At 42.5% G+C, this 16929-nt stretch overlaps 1 protein-coding gene across 5 annotated transcripts in view; it reads left to right on the top strand.

The window, feature by feature from the left end:
• The window catches only part of LOC147019346 (cysteine-rich with EGF-like domain protein 2-A), a 101553-nt gene extending 85089 nt beyond the window's left edge, over window positions 1–16464 (top strand). Inside the window, exons 9-12 of one of the 5 annotated variants that reach the window (XM_085899769.1) lie at window positions 996–1130; window positions 7902–11442; window positions 12460–12593; window positions 15817–16464. In XM_085899769.1, coding sequence (XP_085755895.1) covers window positions 996–1130; window positions 7902–8113 — 347 coding nt within the window. In that variant the 3' untranslated portion in view covers window positions 8114–11442; window positions 12460–12593; window positions 15817–16464. Of the gene's footprint in view, window positions 1–995; window positions 1131–7818; window positions 11443–12459; window positions 12594–15816 lie in introns of those variants that run through there. The other 4 variants (XM_085899768.1, XM_085899772.1, XM_085899770.1 and 1 more) reach the window with 4 other exon arrangements.
• The last annotated feature ends 465 nt before the right edge of the window (window positions 16465–16929 follow it).

Genomic DNA, 16929 nt, shown 5'->3' with positions numbered 1-16929 from the left:
TATGGCATAGCGCTTACCTTGTGTAGGCCTTCTTGGTTGCTTTACGCAGCAGTTTCGGCTGGAGGAGTATGGGAAGTGTTAATTTATTTATCTAATCCTAGCCACCTAGGTTTAGTTTGTTAGGTGAGAGCTGATGGGCTATTCCCTCCATTCACAGGTGAGAAATGTGGGTGGGTCTTACGAGGAAGTTCAACGCAGGAGGAGACCATAAGGCACTTAAAAGCCTGTACTGGTATAGTCATCCGATGGTTGTTTGACCGACCTCTATCATTTTAAATGCTGACCATCAAGCAAGGAAACTGCACATACAGTTTCTAAGTCTTTGGTATGACTCGGGATGTCCCTGACTCAGAGCAGACGCTCTTAACCATTGAGCCACCAAGTCTGGTTGTGAGGTAGCACACAGAAACCAAATTGTTACTGATCACAGGTTTTGTTGGATTTTCATGTTGCTGCCACAGTAGTTCTTGATAAGTAAGGTCTTTGGGTATGTATTTGGCTTCAGGGTCTGTCTTGTATTACAACAGCCTTCTTTATACCCCTGACCTGTGATTGGAATGGTTGGCGTGTCTCTCTTGCTTGAAGCGAACAACCCGAGCATCAGTTTACTTTGTGTCCCACAGCCTCTAGGATTCCCTCGTCAATTTTCATATAATAAAACCTATCATTCGAATTATCCACCGGTACTGAGATTGACAAAGTCCTGGTATTGCAAAGAAAACAGTGGCTTGTTAACGTCCAGGAGTGAATGCAAAGAACTCGCACAAGACTGAGCAGCACGAAGACGTGATATTTGGAGATGCGGTCATATGGTCATATGGTAGTCATACGGGCATTATGGTGGCAGCGAACACATCATTAATGTATCCATAAATATGATTTATAACCTATTTGAATAATAAATGTTGCCTCGTTTAACTTTGTTTGATTCTTCAAGTTTTTAAATCATCCTCCGTCATGACACATTCCCATGATCGCTTTGCTTGACTCCTCAGATGTGGATGAATGCATCAATGCTCCCTGCAAACGAGAGAACGAAGCCTGTGTCAACACGCACGGAGGGTTCTTCTGCGAGTGCATGTACGGATTTCATGACAAAAGCGATCTGTGTGTCAAATCCAAACCATCAGGTTTGAGCCAGCACACATGTCACATGTTGAACTGCATGCTTTTATTGTTGCTATACTGTAGCCATGGTTTCATCAAATTATGCAATCGTTGATGACTGCACTCCTAGTACAGCGGTTAACCGGCCACATTTACCTTACTCGTTCAAATCATGATGGAAGCATGAAATTTGTTGGAAATGTACTTTATTAGATGTAGAATTCACAATCATTGGTACCCAGGGTAACGACCAATGAGATGGCCACCTCCAAGATGGCGGCCACCAAATGTACCACGATGAGCCAAGTTGCAATCTTTATGGGTTTTGTTCTCATGATGACAGGAACATGCAATTTGGTGGACATGTATCTGATTATATGTGGAATCGAAATGACTGCGGTAACCAATGAGAAAACCATCAAAATGGTTGCCATTTCCAAGAGGATAAACATTGTTTTTTTTTTTTTCTTCGTCACCGAAGGTGGTGCTTTTTTGTTGTAAATGCAACTTCATTTTTGAGACACTAATGTAGATCAGACTCCTGCCAATCTGCACTTTTCCTCTGACAGAGAGTGCGGTCGAGCATTTGTGGTTTTCATGCCTAAATAATTCCTCTAAATTTACGTCCCTTGATTGGCATGCAATGTAAAGTCGGGAAGGCAAAGAGGGATAAATTATTCTTCAGTGAGGACATTTTTTTTTGTTGTTCAGCTGTGCGGTTCTTGTCAGTTGGTGTGCCAAAGGGTGGAGGAGCTCCTTGTGAGCCAACGGCCATCCATATCTAGGGCCCAACTGTGTCTGCGGACGTCCTCCTGCAGTTTGGTTACTGTTTTTTTTTCAAGGAGGTTGGTGGCAGGATTTGCACTCCAGACCACAGTAAAACCCTTCACTCCGCAAAACACAAAAACGCAACGAAATCTGAAAACCCACTCCGTGGGAGTCCCTCCTGTGCTGCTGCCCTCCGTAGGGAAGCTCACTAGATGACGGGATGAGGGCAAAGCCTTCGGGACCCACACTCTTTGATAGGAGGAAAGCCACGGGATAACCTTCTTGGGTCAGATTGCAGTCGTATGTGTCGGGGTAGTGCTGAGATGTCGTCCACCAGACTGCGGTCTCCTTAGGTTAACCTGAGGCGGTCCCTTCGGGTGGGTGCCTGGAATGTCCTATCCTTAAGATGATCACCTGTCTCTATCATGTGAGGTCAAGCATTTAAACATCGGTATTGCAGCACTCTCCGAGGTTCGGAGACCGGATAGAGGCAAAATCACGGCGCGTGGTTACACCTACTATTAGTCTGGTCACTCTGAGGGTTACCATGCCCAAGGACTTGCTGTAGCTGTGTCCAATAAGTTGACTCCAATGATAATTGAGGTAACACCGATCAACGAGGGTATTATGAGATTAAGGATTTGTCACGCCTTGGGTGTTGTTTCTCTGGTCTCGATATGTTCCGACTGAGGCGAGTGATCTCACCATGAAGGACGCATTCTATGCCACACTCGAGTCTCTGGTTGATCAGTGCCTCAGGCGAGATACTCTTCGAGTCTTGGGGAATTTCAATGCATTGACTGGAACTGATAGCGGATGGTTATGAGACGTGTGTTGGTCCCCATGGGTCTGGAACTGTGAACCCTATTAGCAAAAAGTTCCATGACTTTGCAAGAAGTCATGGACTTAGGGTGGCTGGTTCATGGTTTCAGCACCCACAGGCTCATCACTGGACTTGGTATTCTAATGCTGGTGTTGTGGCAAAGGAGATTGACCGTGTGCTCGTTGATGGTTGCTGGAGGATGATCCAGAACTGCAAGGTCTACCGGAGTGCTGAGTTCCCCAATACTGACCACCGGCTTGTTGTAGTAACTCTGAAGTTGCAGCTTAAATCCAGGAGAATGGCGCAAACCCAGCCTTGGCTGGATGTTGGCAACTTCAAGGATGAGAGGGTAGCTGAGGAGGTTGCGAACAGGCTGAGTGGGGATTTGGGGGGTCGAGGTGATTTTGGGAATCCTGAAGAGTTGGGGGAGTGCCTTCAAAACCACCGTCCTTGTTGTTACCGGTGGATGTCTTTGATCTCACCAAAGGACGAAGAAGAATTTTGTTTCGAGAGACACTGGACACCATTGACCAGTCACAGGGCCAGGCTTAATGGCAGATCTGAGCTGTTCAGGGAGTTGAGGCATGGAACTGTATGGGTGCTGAGGGTGGACAAGGAGGCCTATGTGCGAGGAATCGGTGATTGGGTAGAGCATCACCTGTGTTCAAGTGATTTTCGTCCTACTTACAGGGGAATTCGCGCATTACGTTCATCCAAGCCCATCCCTCGGTGTTCAGCAGTTCGAGCAGAGGGTGGTGGGCTCTTGACAGAGGAGTCCGAAGTGAAGTTCTGCTAGGCTGGTTAATTTGAGCAGCTCTACCAGCCTGATCCACCAGCAGTTGAGTTGGATGTCAGGGGTGTCACTATCCCTGTTGCTGACCCTCCAATCAACTGTGATCCACCTTTGTTTGTGGAAACACAGGCTGCGGTGAACCAATTGAAATTGGATAAAGCTCCTGGGATTTGTGGCATCCATGCAGAACTTCTCAAGGCTGTTGGAAATTCTGTACTCATGTCATTGCATGCGGTTCTGTGCTCTGCCTGGAACACAGGCATCATCCCAACTGACTGGAAGAGGGGCCTTGTTTTCCCTTTCTGGAAAGGGAAGGGTGATCGTCAGTACTGCAACAACTACTAAGGGGTGACGCTGCACTCAGTGTTGAGCAAAGTCTTTGCTCGGATAATTCTCCACAGGGTTCGCCACCATCTGCTTGAGCACCAGTGTCCAGAGCAGTCAGGATTTACACCAAAAAGGTCAACGATTGACCGTATCCTTGCCCTTTGGGTCCTCACCGAACGCAGACGAGAGTTTCAGCATGGGCTGATGGAGCCGATGTTGATCTCTGCAAAGCATTTGATTCAGTGAATCGAGACGCCCTCTGGAGGATTCTTGGTCTTCGTGGGGTGCCACCAAAACTAATCAATCTGATGTCTGAACTCTACTCTGGTACTGAGGATGCTGTGAGATGTGGTGGTACCATCTCTGACTTATTTCCAGTTGTTACTGGAGTTCGTCAGGGGTGTATACTGGCCCCCACACTTTTTAGTGCTTGTACGGACTGGATTCTGGGGGAGGATGTCAGAGAGATCAAGTTGCGGTGCATCGTTTGCATCTTCTGCGAAATAAAGGTCAGAGATCTTGACATTCTCACTCATATTTGCGGAGACTCTGGATATCCTTTTGGGGGCCCTCAAGGTGCTGATTGAGGAGTCGGAACCACTGGGATTACAGGTTTCCTCGGTCAAAACTAAGATCCAGGCTTTCAGTGACATCTTGGATGCAGCTATCCTGTCTGTACCTGTTTGTGGCGAGGATGTTGCGGTCACGGGGGATTCACTTACCTTAGCAGTGATATTCATACCTTTGTTGGCTGTGAGCCAGAGGTCAATAGACGTCTTGGTTTTGTTTGGGGAGGAACTTATTCACTGGATCATGGGGTGTGGCCCTGTCGGTATCTGTGCAGGAGGGCGAAAGTCCGAGTCTTCAGGTCATGGTACTTCCAGCCTTGCTCTATGGATATGAGACTTGGACTCTGACCAGGGATCTGAGACGGAGACTTAATTCCTTTGGTACCAGGTCTCTTCGGAGAATCCTTGGCTATCGCTGGTCAGACTGTGTCCAACGAGCGGTTGCTGAGAGAGGCTCAAATGAGATTTGTTACCTGCATGGTCCGTGAGCATCAGCTACGGCTCTATGGACATGTTGCTTGTTTTCCTGACGCTGATGCTGCTCACCAGATTTTCTCATCGAGGGAACCTCGTGAATTGAGGAGGCCAAGGGGCCGGACACGTGTCTCGTGTTTGCAGTAGGTTGATAACTGATAAGCATCTCAAGGAGATGGGGATGGACCAGGCATCTGCCTGGGGGATGGCCAGACGGAGGCCCCTGGAGTTCCGGTGGAAAGTGGATGCAGCTGCTCTGGCTGTGGCGCAGCAACCTCACCTGACCTGACCTGTTGTGACAAACAAGAGTAGCTTGTTTTTGTCCGCTGTGTGAGAAGAAGCAGTTGTGTGAGTTTCCAGCCTCTTGGTTTAAAAAAAAACAAACACCAAAAAACATTGAACTGTTCTTGGCCAATCCTTTTTGCATTTCTGACAGATGCTTCCACCATGTTCCTTTGCTATGTACTTCTGTAATGCATATGGAGTACCATATAACTGGACATCTCCAAGTGATATAATTGGTAGTCGGGTGGGTTATCTGTCCATAACCAGTGCAGGAGTTTCAAAATCTTGGTTGCTCGGCAAAGTGACTTCTCCGTTGTTCATAAACATCGGTGTTGTCATGAGGTACCGCAACCATGCCATTTTAAAGTCCCAAAGGTTGGTTTAGTCTGTCTGTATATGTATGTACTCCTTGCCATTTCTAATTGGCTTGAAATGGCTGTTACTGTGAAAAGCATGGTTATGAGGCAACATACCGCTGGTTACCAAGGTAGACGACATTTTATGGGAGGGGTACCAATCTGAAACGTTTCAGCATATATTTTTTTTTTCCAGTTTATACCAAAGGTTCCATGCTTCTTACAAAAAATGAACAATTTTTACCTTGACCCCATTCCTGCTTCTTCAATCCAGTCTTTTTTTGACTGTAAGGAGTTTTACCTTTTAACTTGCACCAAGTCATTTGGAAATTTATTTGAGAAAATGGAATGCGAGGTTATGTATATGGGGTTACTTATGCAAGTATAATTTTGGGCAGTATTTTGGTTTTAAAGCTTCCCAACGCAGCACATGTTATCCTATGTGGTATGTGGGAATATATTGTTTGAGTAGCTGCACTGCAGATTGCTGGATTAGGAAATCGAGCACGGGCAACATTAAGGTGGATTATGGAAGAAAATGGCATTGGTTATTATTATTTTTATGTACGAGGTCGGTCTAAAAAGTAACGGGACTGACTTCACAGAAATTTTATTCCAAAAAATATATTGAAATCACAGCTTGTCCCCTTCAAAATAGTTTCCCTCCAGTCTCATACATCCTCTTCTTCCACGCTTCGATGCACCCCCAGAAGACTTCTTCTGGAATCCTCCGGAGCTCCGTCGTCACGGCCCTTTTGATGGCCTCCACATCAGGAAATCGGGTCCCTTTGATCACCCCCTTGAGCTTTGGGAACAGGAAAAAATCACAAGGGGCCAAGTCTAGCGAATACGGGGGTTGCTCCAGAGATGGCATGTTCCTTTCTGCCAGAAACTGTCGGATGCTCAGGGCACTGTGAGCAGGGGCGTTGTCATGGTGGAGCACCCGGACGTTGTTCTCCCACAGATCCCTCCTCTTGTCCCGGGCTGATCTCATGAGGTGCCGGAGGATCTCCTTGTACACGTATTGATTCACTGTTTGACCCTGTGGTAGAAACTCGAAGTGGACGATGCCCTTGATGTCAAAAAATGCAATGAGCATCACCTTGACCTTCGACTTCGACATCCTTGTTTTCTTTGGTCTTGGTGATGCCCGACTTTTCCACTGACGACTCTGCCGTTTGGTCTCGGGATCCTATTCGAATATCCACGATTCATTGTTAGTATTGACTCTCCCGAGCAGGTCTGGATCGTCCTCGAGGCGCTCGATAATGTCTTGATAGACGGTGACTCTTTGCTGTTTCTGGTCCTCGGACAACAGCTTGGGGACCATCTTTGTGCACACCTTGCACATTTCGAGATTTTCAGTGATGATGCTCCAGACAGTGTCCTTGTTGATGGAAAGTTCCTCAGCAATCATCCGCACCGTGAGTCGACGATCTGCGCGCACCATCTGCTTCACACGCTCGATGTTGTCCGCCGTTCTGCTCGTTGAAGGTCTTCCAGACCGTGGATCGTCTTCAACCTCCTCCCTTCCCTCTTTGAACCTCTTGTGCCATTCAAATGCACGTGTTCGTGACATTGTTTCTTCCCTGTAGACTTGCTGTGGCATAGCGAAGGATTCAGAAGGTGTTTTGCCAAGCTTGGCAAGAAACTTCAGATTCAGCGACGACTCAGACTAGACAACGTGTAAAGCACGACCTGTATAAAATATCACACAATGAGCGCAGTCAACCATCACCAATCATGTATATGCATATATATATATATATATATATATATATATATATATATATATATATATATATATATATATATATTGCTGGAATGTTGCGAAAGACTGTGACGCAACCCGTTCATTCCATTTGTGTATGTGGAGCACGCATCAGGCTCAGTCCCGTTACTTTTTCGATGGACCTCGTGTGTGTGTGTATGTATATATATATATATATATATATATATATATATATATATATATATATATATATATATATATGTATATATATATATGTATATATATATATGTATATATATATATATATATGTATATATATATATATCACAGTGATAAGAGAAGGCTCACAATTATCTTCTCTGCTAGCTGGAATTAATTCTTAACCGTTGTTTGTTGCCAAGAATTTAGCTGCCCTTCGAGTAACAAGTGCCAATGGGGTTGAGATATAAAGGCATGTTGAATGCATGGGCATTTTTGCCATCCAGCAGTTATCTCTGTACAAATCCCCCCCCCCTCCAACACCTACCGCACCCCTGAGTTCAGAAATGTAAGCATAGAGGATGAGTTTAGGTTTAATTTTACAGAAACAGACAGGGCATGATGAAACTCTCCCGAATGCGGTCGGGTGAGCGACGGCCACAAGATCGTGTGGTGTGGTGCTGTGCAGGCGAACAGGGCCTGATGGACGAGATCTCAACTGATGAACTAATGGTGCTGAAGCAAATGTTCATCGGGGTGATGCTGTGTGCACTCGCTACGCTGGCAGCCAAGGGAGACATGGTTTACACATCGTTGCTCATAGGCGCCCTGGCGGCTACGTTCGGCTACTGGCTGTCGGAGCATGGAGATCGCATTATGAATGACATGATTTCGTTGTAGTCTGTCTAAAATCGAGAAGGAACCGATTCAAGAAGACCAAGATGAAAGGAGGGGTATTCTCTCATAAAGAAGTGAGAGACAAGGTTATGTGCTCCACTGCTGGCTCTCTGACTGCTCACCATGTTCAACATAGTTTGGACATTGATGCCGTACCTACTCAAGTACCTAAACGTGTGATGGTAGGTTCTCTCTGCTGTTTTTCTTAACGTTTAGCACAATATGTCGATGCATTGTCTGACCACCTGGTTTTTTTTTTTTAGCTTTATAGGGCATGTCATCAAAAGTACTTTTGCCAAATACGTTTTGTTGCTTATTGTGGAATTTCTGTCGACATTGAAAGATTGAATGCTGCACAAATTGATGATAACAGGTGTTCGGAACACCTGAGACGAGAATTTGTAATTACTCGCGTTGTAATGTGTATTTGTGCGTTCTTGCCATTATTTCCCACACACATCGTGTCCTATGTCATAAACTGAATTGTTTGAGTACGGTGACCAGATAAATCGACTTCGCTGTGCTTCGTACTGAAAGCCGTCCGATTTGGAGCCTATGCTGGTTAAAGCTCCATGTCTTCAATATTGATACTTCTGGTTCTGCTTCGTTCAGACGTAACAGTCAGTGACTTCCTACTGCAAGGAAACAGCCAATTGTAGAGGTGTGTTACATGAGTGGTGTGGTTTATTCATTTAATTTTTATTGCCCCAAAGACATTTGCTTGGTTTTGAAATTAAAAATTTGATGATATTGTTCAGGTTGGAGACCTGTTGATGACACCATTGCTCCGATGTTACCTAGAGCATACTTTTTTGAGAGGTGGTACATGATGAGCAAGCGAGGATCTGTTCAGATTTGATCTTGTGATTCGACTGATATTTCCTTGCCTATTATTGGGGCCAGCGCCAAGCAGTACATCTACTTGTGTGCGGCCTCTGCCTTGCATATGTTAAAGTGGAAACAATGCTGTGACGCTAATACTGTATTGTGTTCGACTTCTGTCTTTTGTTTATTGATATTATCATCTAGTAATTTGATGCAGCGGAACAGCGATTATCAGCACGGTTGGACAGAACCGTTCACGTGTCTGTTTCCGACATCTACTCCCCCCACCCCCCTCCCAACCATATCTGTCTTCTCGGTTCATTTCTTGTTTGCCATCGTGTACTGACTGTCTTTTGTGCTCATTGAATCTCTCTGGCTTGCATGTCCTCATCTCTATTCTATCAGTGAGTAAATGCATTGCATTTCCATAGTTGTGCTTTATTTGAATGACATCACACCACACCTGGTCCCACTGCAAACTGCATGAAATTTGTGCTTTTTGTTCTCATCACGAAGTTGGTCTCACTTGGTGGGAATTTTTTGACCCCTTGTATCAAAGTACAGAATGGTTAATTTTTAAATATAAAATTTGTAACATGACCATGAAGTATTGCAAATTATTATCATCATTTTTTTTAAACATTTAAAAATAAACGAGAGTTCAGAGAACACCTTATCCCACACAGTCTTGAGAAAAAAAAAGGACATGGGTGAGGTCTGCGAGCAGCAAATTTGTTTGGTCGAGGCGATGTAAAATGCCATAACGTCTTGTCCAGGTACTGCTAAATGGAAGGTTCTTGAAAGCGCCAAAAAGGCGCTTTGTGTTCTCCAGTGTTCAAGTGTATTGTGACGGAACCGGGGTCAGGGGCTATCACGGTGGTCTCTTGGACCTGCTCCCTGACGTCTGGACCTAAGGCCACCCACCACGGATAACTCCACGGTCCAGCAGATTGTGAGTCAACCACGGATGCCGATTGAAACCACCAAACCGAGTAGGGTTCTCATATGATTCACTAAACGGTACGAGGCTCAAGGGGTGAAAATTGTCGGGGAGATAACGAGGAGGAATTGATGAATGGAGAAGGAAGGTTTCTGAGGTGAGCACGGGAAATAAAGGATTAGGTATTCTAGAATGATGTTTAAACGAGTAGAGGGAAGTTTCCAGTGAAGGGGGGGGGGTATGTAGTTTGGAGGGTGAAGGGTGTTGGGGAGTCATGGCTAATAGCAATTTGGAAGCAAAATGGTTGAGAGATTGGTATAGTAGTGGATTGAAAGATTTTACGATGGATGGATGGATCAATGAATTGAAGGAATGAACGATGGACCGATGCATTAAAAGGATTGACGGAGGATTGAAGCCGATTAATGGATCGAGAAGGTAGAGAGGGGGAAACATTGCACTGGGGATGAAATGGACCATCTCTCAATGCATTCCCCCCGATCCCCAAGAGAAGGGCAAGGATCTATCTGAACATAATTAAAGAAATAACTGCCTGGGGAATGCCTACATGTTCATGGATGTCCTCCCTGGGGGTCCATTTCCACAACTGCAACAATATAGTTCAATTGAAATAAAATCTTTTCAAGGTTGTTAAAAAAACATTAAAAAAAAAAAAAATTGGAAGTTTACCGCGGTTGATTCAGCATCTTTTACACCACCTCATTTAACGCATTACATTCATTCTTCGTGCCTGTTGTTTGTGTCCTTTATGACGTCTCTAAAAACAGTAAGCTTCCTGCTTGGAATGATTTTAAATTTTGTTTGACTGCCAGACAGGCGGACAGAGTAGAAAAATTATCTCGCTGCCCTGTGCATTCGAGATCGGGACACATTCAGAGCCAAAGTACTGCTAAACTACAGGTTCATGTTCTGATTTGTGTTCAAAATATAACATTCAATTGATATCAGGTTGTTCCTCCATCACAAACTGACATTTGTTGACCAGACAGACAGACAGACAGACAAAGTGAACCAATTTCTTAACCCCGCTTTTTGCTTCACACGCTTTGGGTAAAAATGATCATGGCCAACTGAGAGAGGGGTGGGATGTGGGAGAGGACTCAGAAGAAAATAAAAGAAAAAAAAAAGTCTTGCTGAAAAGAGGATTTTTATGTGCTACAATGAGTGTCGTAGGCATTTCATGCAAATTGTAAGCCATAATCTTTCAAAACAACAACACCACTAACTCCAACATGCATTTTTAAACCTATCTTTACAGATGTATGTTCAGGATGCTCCTGGGTGTGGTAATCGATTACCATGATTATTGTTTGTGCGGTGCAAAAAGTTTTGCTTGGGAGAATCAATAAACAAAGAAACAATGTGGTGTATCTGGGTGAAGCAGTGTATGTATCAAAGAGATTGGTATTTTAATCTGAAAAATCATTTGTGCTTGTGATATTTGTATCTGCTTCTCCTCCTTCTCCCTCCCCACCCCTCTTTTTTTATTTTATTTTTACGTTTGTTGTTTTTTGCTGTTACGAGTGGAGTAAGAAGGATAAGAAAGGTGAGTGAGGTTCTCTCAATTCTCCTCGTTGCTTGTAGTTTTGCTAGTTTTTGTCCTTTAACGCCAAATCGGTTGGAGCTTCAACTTGAGTAAAAACTGAAAAGTGGACGTTCATGAAAGTATTCACGCACAGAATCATTATCAAGTGCTGTGGACATGGTTACCCAGTCCCTTTGTGAGACAGCAGATTGAAGTCCCTGCCAGTTGGCTTGTTCAAACAGTCATGAGGTTGCTCCCTTCCAAAGGCCATCTTCCTTTGGAAAAATAAAAAGGTAGTTTGTGTGTGTGTTTTTTTTTTTTCTTTTTCTGAAGGCCTCCTTACAAAAACTAACGATAACAACACACATATCACCCTATCACTGTCACTCTCACTTTGTACCAAATATTGGTCGATTTGGAGCATAATATTGCACTTTTCCATGTTTGGAGGTTCTTTTCAAATCTGTTGAAAATATCGCAAGCAAAATATTTACAATCGCATGACCCAGACATGATGTCCAAGGGCTCGATATGATGGAAATGTCACGAACCTGTAGTACCTCTCTACCTGCTGCAGATGAACTCACCTTCAGTACGCAATGCTTAAGTGGGGTAAAACTCATCTGCAGCAGGTAAAACAAACCGAAAACAACCGATCAGTTTTACCTGCTGCAGATTTGTAAAGCGCAAGATGCTTTTGCATGGAAAATATGCACGTGTGTGTGTGTGTTTTTTATGTTTTTTGCCCAAATACTTTTCATATTACAATATACATTGGTCAGTCATCTGTGCTGGAGAATGATGTCCACATACTGGCCCATTCATCATAGGTATACTCCCAGACCCTGGCACCACTGCTAATGTCACTTTGTAGCTCGGAATCAGGTTGTTTTTGCAACAAGTAAAGGTGATGAGAACGAGGTACGTTATTGATTTATTTGTTGATTTGTTGATTTATTTATTTTAGTGTTGAAGTACTTGAAATTTGACGTTTTGATAAATTAAGGTGAGATTTAGTACTACATTATTATGTTCTAGCACGTCCATGAGGCTTGACTGCAGACAAAGAAGCTGCTGTTGGTGTTGACGAGGATTTGGGTTGTTGAGTAAAGCCTCATAACGTTTTCTGGGCTGGCAGGATGGCTTATCACACACAAGGAAATCAGACACAGGTGGAGGCCATTCAGCCCATCATGCCTGCACCACATCAACACAACAACAATTTATCATCAAAAGAAAATGCCAAAAAAAAAATTATTTTTATTTTAAATAGTGTTTTGTGGGGGGGGGGGGGGGTTTGTGTTTGTTTTTTGAAGTTTTTGTAATTTTTTTAATTTTAAATAATATGATTTTATGTGTGTGTGTATGTATATATATATATATATATATATATATATATATATATATATATATATGTATATATGTATATATATATATATATATATATGTATATATGTATATATATATGTATATATATATATATATGTATATATGTATATATATATATATATATATATATATATATATATATATATATGTATATATGTATATATATATATATATATATATATATGTATATATGTATATATGTATATATATATATATATATATATGTATATATGTATATATGTATATATGTATATATATGTATATGTATATATGTATATATGTATATATATATATATATATATATATATGTATATATATATATATATATATATGTATATATATATATATATATATATATATATATATATATATATATATATATATATATATATATATATATATATATATATATATATACATATATATATATATATATATATATATATATATATATATATATATTCCTCAGGGGAGGGGGCATGGGCTTGGGTAAAAAAAACACATCAAACACACAACACCCCTTAATGAGACCTCGACCAACAGCACTCCGAACACATTCACACAATCACCCATCAATGTTCAAACGACAAAGTCTTATCAACATCCCTATACCCCTCCATCTCCATAACTTCCAGGTACCTATCTAATTATAATTTAAACTTATCTCCTGTTTCTGCTGCCACTACCTTTCCAGTGAGACCATTTGGTGCATCAACTACTCTCTGAGTGAAAGTCCCCTGCCTTGCTACCATCTTAACTCTCCTCTTCTTTACTCTCAGGCTGTGGCCCCTGGTCCTATCACTGTCTACTCTGTTGAATAATTATTCTGCACTGATTTTATTGCTACCCTTCATTATCTTAAACATCTCTATCATATCTCCTTGTAACCGCCTCCTTTCTAGTGTATAAAGCCCTGTCTCCTTTTGCCGCTCCTCATAGCTGAGGCTGAGTCCAGCTCGGCCCAGAATCAATCAAGTAACCCTGCGCTGAACCCTCTCTTTGGCATCGATGTCCTTCCTGAGTTGTGGTGACTAAAACTGCACACAATATTCTAGATGTGTCCCTCACTAAATTCCTGTGCAATGAAAACACCTCCTCTTTTGATTTATAAATGATCCCCCTCTGAATACAACCTAAAACACTATTTGCTTTACCTATAGCTGCCTCATCTATGCACTGTGCTGCCTGCTTACCACCCATATCTATTACCATCCCCAGATCCTTCTCCTGTGTGACACGCTCCAAAATTACCCCTTACATCCTTTAATCTCTATTTTCATTGTTCTTTCCCATCCCCAACACCTTACACTTGCTCAGGTTAAATTACATCTGCTAATCTTTTGTCCAATCTATTGAAGTATCAATACTTTCCTGAATCTTATCACCAACCCCTCTGCTATCCACCTCACCTCCAAGCTTTGTGTCATCTGTAAATTTGGAAAGCTTCCTCTTTACCCCATTATCCAAATCGTTGATGTAAATTATGAAGAGTAATGGTCCGAGTTTAGACCGCTGATCCTAAACGGTACCCCACTACTTACATCCTCCCAGCAAGACATCCTCCCACTCACAGCCACTCTTTGCTTCCTATCACTAAGCTAGTTTGCAATCCAATTAGCTACCTGACCAGCCACTCCACAAGCCCTCACTTTGGCTAACAACCTCCGATGTGGTACCTTGTCAAATGCCTTCTTAAAGTCTGGATATCCTATGTCCACTGCCATTCCCTCATCCACTTGAAAGTTATGGAGGGATGTACACTCACCTCTAAACCGTCTCACCTGGGTTTGAATCCCGACCCAGCTAAAAACTGTCGTTCCAGTGTTTCACAGGCAGGGTGATGTGTGTGTGTGTGTGTGTGTGTGTGTGTGTGTGTGTGTGTGTGTGTGTGTGTGTGTGTGTGTGTGTGTGTGTGTGTGTGTGTGTGTGTGTGTGTGTGTGTGTGTGTGTGTGTGTGTGTGTGTGTGTGTGTGTGCCGTCCCTTGGATGGACGTCAAATGTGCATCCCTTCTTCCAGCTTGAGTTGGTGGACGTTGAAGATCCATGAAAATGTCTTTTGCAAAGAGTAGACGAGCTATTGCCGGCACCATGAACAAATTCCAAATTCCTGCCCTAAACTGCTGCGAAGGCAATGGCAAACTACCCCATTATATCCCTTATTCAGGAAGTTGCTTTGGTTGCACTGGCACTCTGAAGAGAGATATAGAGATATTTTGAGAAGTTGACTGTCTCTCTTGCTGGCTGGAACAGGCGTATGACCCTTTTAGCACTGAGCTCTTTTACTTTCCACATCCATGTATACATACCTTAACCAAGGTAACTTGGACAACTTGATGCAGGTTAACAACCTTCACTTGTTTGGATATGTTTTCATGAACGTGGCCTGCGTTTGGTTTAGCGAAACACATTTGAGGGAAAAAAAAACTTCTAAGCCAAGTTTGCAATCTGGGTTATCCGCATTACTCTGAACAACCTCGTTTTCTACGTGCTTACGTGGTGTGCCCCTCTCCTGCATGGTGTGCATCACTTTCATTCTTGCTTTGGCTCCTGCATGCATGTCTGTGCCTGATTACCAACCTTTGACCATACTGCATGGATTAATCGAATAAATACAGATCTCCATTGCTTCCTGTGGAAATAATACATGAAGTGTGCCACTTAAAATGCTCAAGGTGAGATTTAGTACTGAATTGCAGGAAATCGATGTTGACGTTTTTTGTTGTTGCTCATGCTGTTGTGGATGAGCATTGGATTTTATTTATTTATTTAATTCGAAGATTGAGGAACAATAAAGATGCTTCAAATGCTGAACCTGAGATCGAGGAACGGTAGGGTTAGAACTAACCCGAACATGCTTCAAATGGCTGGTTCTGTTTTATCAGAGTAGATTTGCCAAACGATGCAAGTTAATAACTGGCGTATTATGTGGAAGGCAGATTCTCAACTTAATTCAGTGTATGACAGGTTGATTATGCATTTTACTCCTGTCCCTTTCACTGTGTCCAGGTGAAGAAGTGTTAACATCCCAGGTATTGGATCAGGACATTCAGCATCCAGCGCACCGTACGGAACTGTAACACCAAAGCAGCTGGTTCGAGTGAAGATCCGGCATGATGACCTTTGGTTGATTCCCATCAATCGATACGTGTCTAGTCTTTGCTGCCATCTCCAAGTCCAATATTTTGCTCGCTTCTTCCCTGGGTCTCGTCAGAAGGAAAGCAAAAGATCTGGAAGGAAAGCAATTGAGGTTTGAAGATTACAAGGTGATTAGTGACTGGTTTGTTGCATTGTGAAAATTCATCCATAACCACTGAAGTTGACCTCTGGTGTTTCGATAAAGAGTACTTGGTTCAGAAAATGGTTCATTGTGTTGTATATATTTTCCATAAAATATACGGTCGTCGAAGAACTGATTACAAGTTGTGTATTATTTTGATGTGCGAGGGGTATTGTCGATTTACCTGTACTCGGGGATTCCAAGTACAGTAAACTGATGCTCTGAGCTCTAAAGGATGCTGTTTTAGCAAGCGGTACCAAAATTTTATGTACATCTATTTATGAGTGAATACATTCTGAAAACTTGAACTTCATGTTGTACTGATAGTAAGATACTGGCTTGAAATGTCCAATAAAAATGTAACTTCCACGTTTTAATACCGAGTAATTCGCTGCGTTGTGTTATTGGGACGGAGATTTTTTTTTTTTTTCAATGTATTGATGTATCGTTTAACCTTGAGGTGAAAGGTCATTACAAATATCACGTTTTTAAACGGTTAAAGTGAATGCTGTTTCGAGATATGTCCAGAGAGGCGGCCCTGATCTCGAGTCTGACATCGAGTGTCTCCATCTATTGTTGTGAGCGTAGAAGCAGCCTGTCCAAGGTAGAGTGACCACATCTGAATCCGAATTGATGATCTGAGATGAGGTCTTTGGAGAAAAGGAAGGAGGGAAGAATAAAAACATTATTATTATGATTATTATTATTATTATTATTATTATTATTATTATTTTGCCCTCCTTCCTTTCAATATTATTTTAAAATGTCAAAACATTTATCATTTACAATGGTAAGTGCTGCAATGCAATTAACCGAAAATAAAGATCGCTTTGTCCCGGCAA

This window comes from Eptatretus burgeri, chromosome 10 (assembly GCF_056783735.1).
Source record: "Eptatretus burgeri isolate ZD-2024b chromosome 10, Ebu_testis_v1, whole genome shotgun sequence".
Taxonomy (NCBI): Eukaryota; Metazoa; Chordata; class Myxini; order Myxiniformes; family Myxinidae; genus Eptatretus; species Eptatretus burgeri.
Note: the sequence above shows the minus strand (reverse complement) of the source record. Positions and strands in the feature narration are given on the sequence as shown.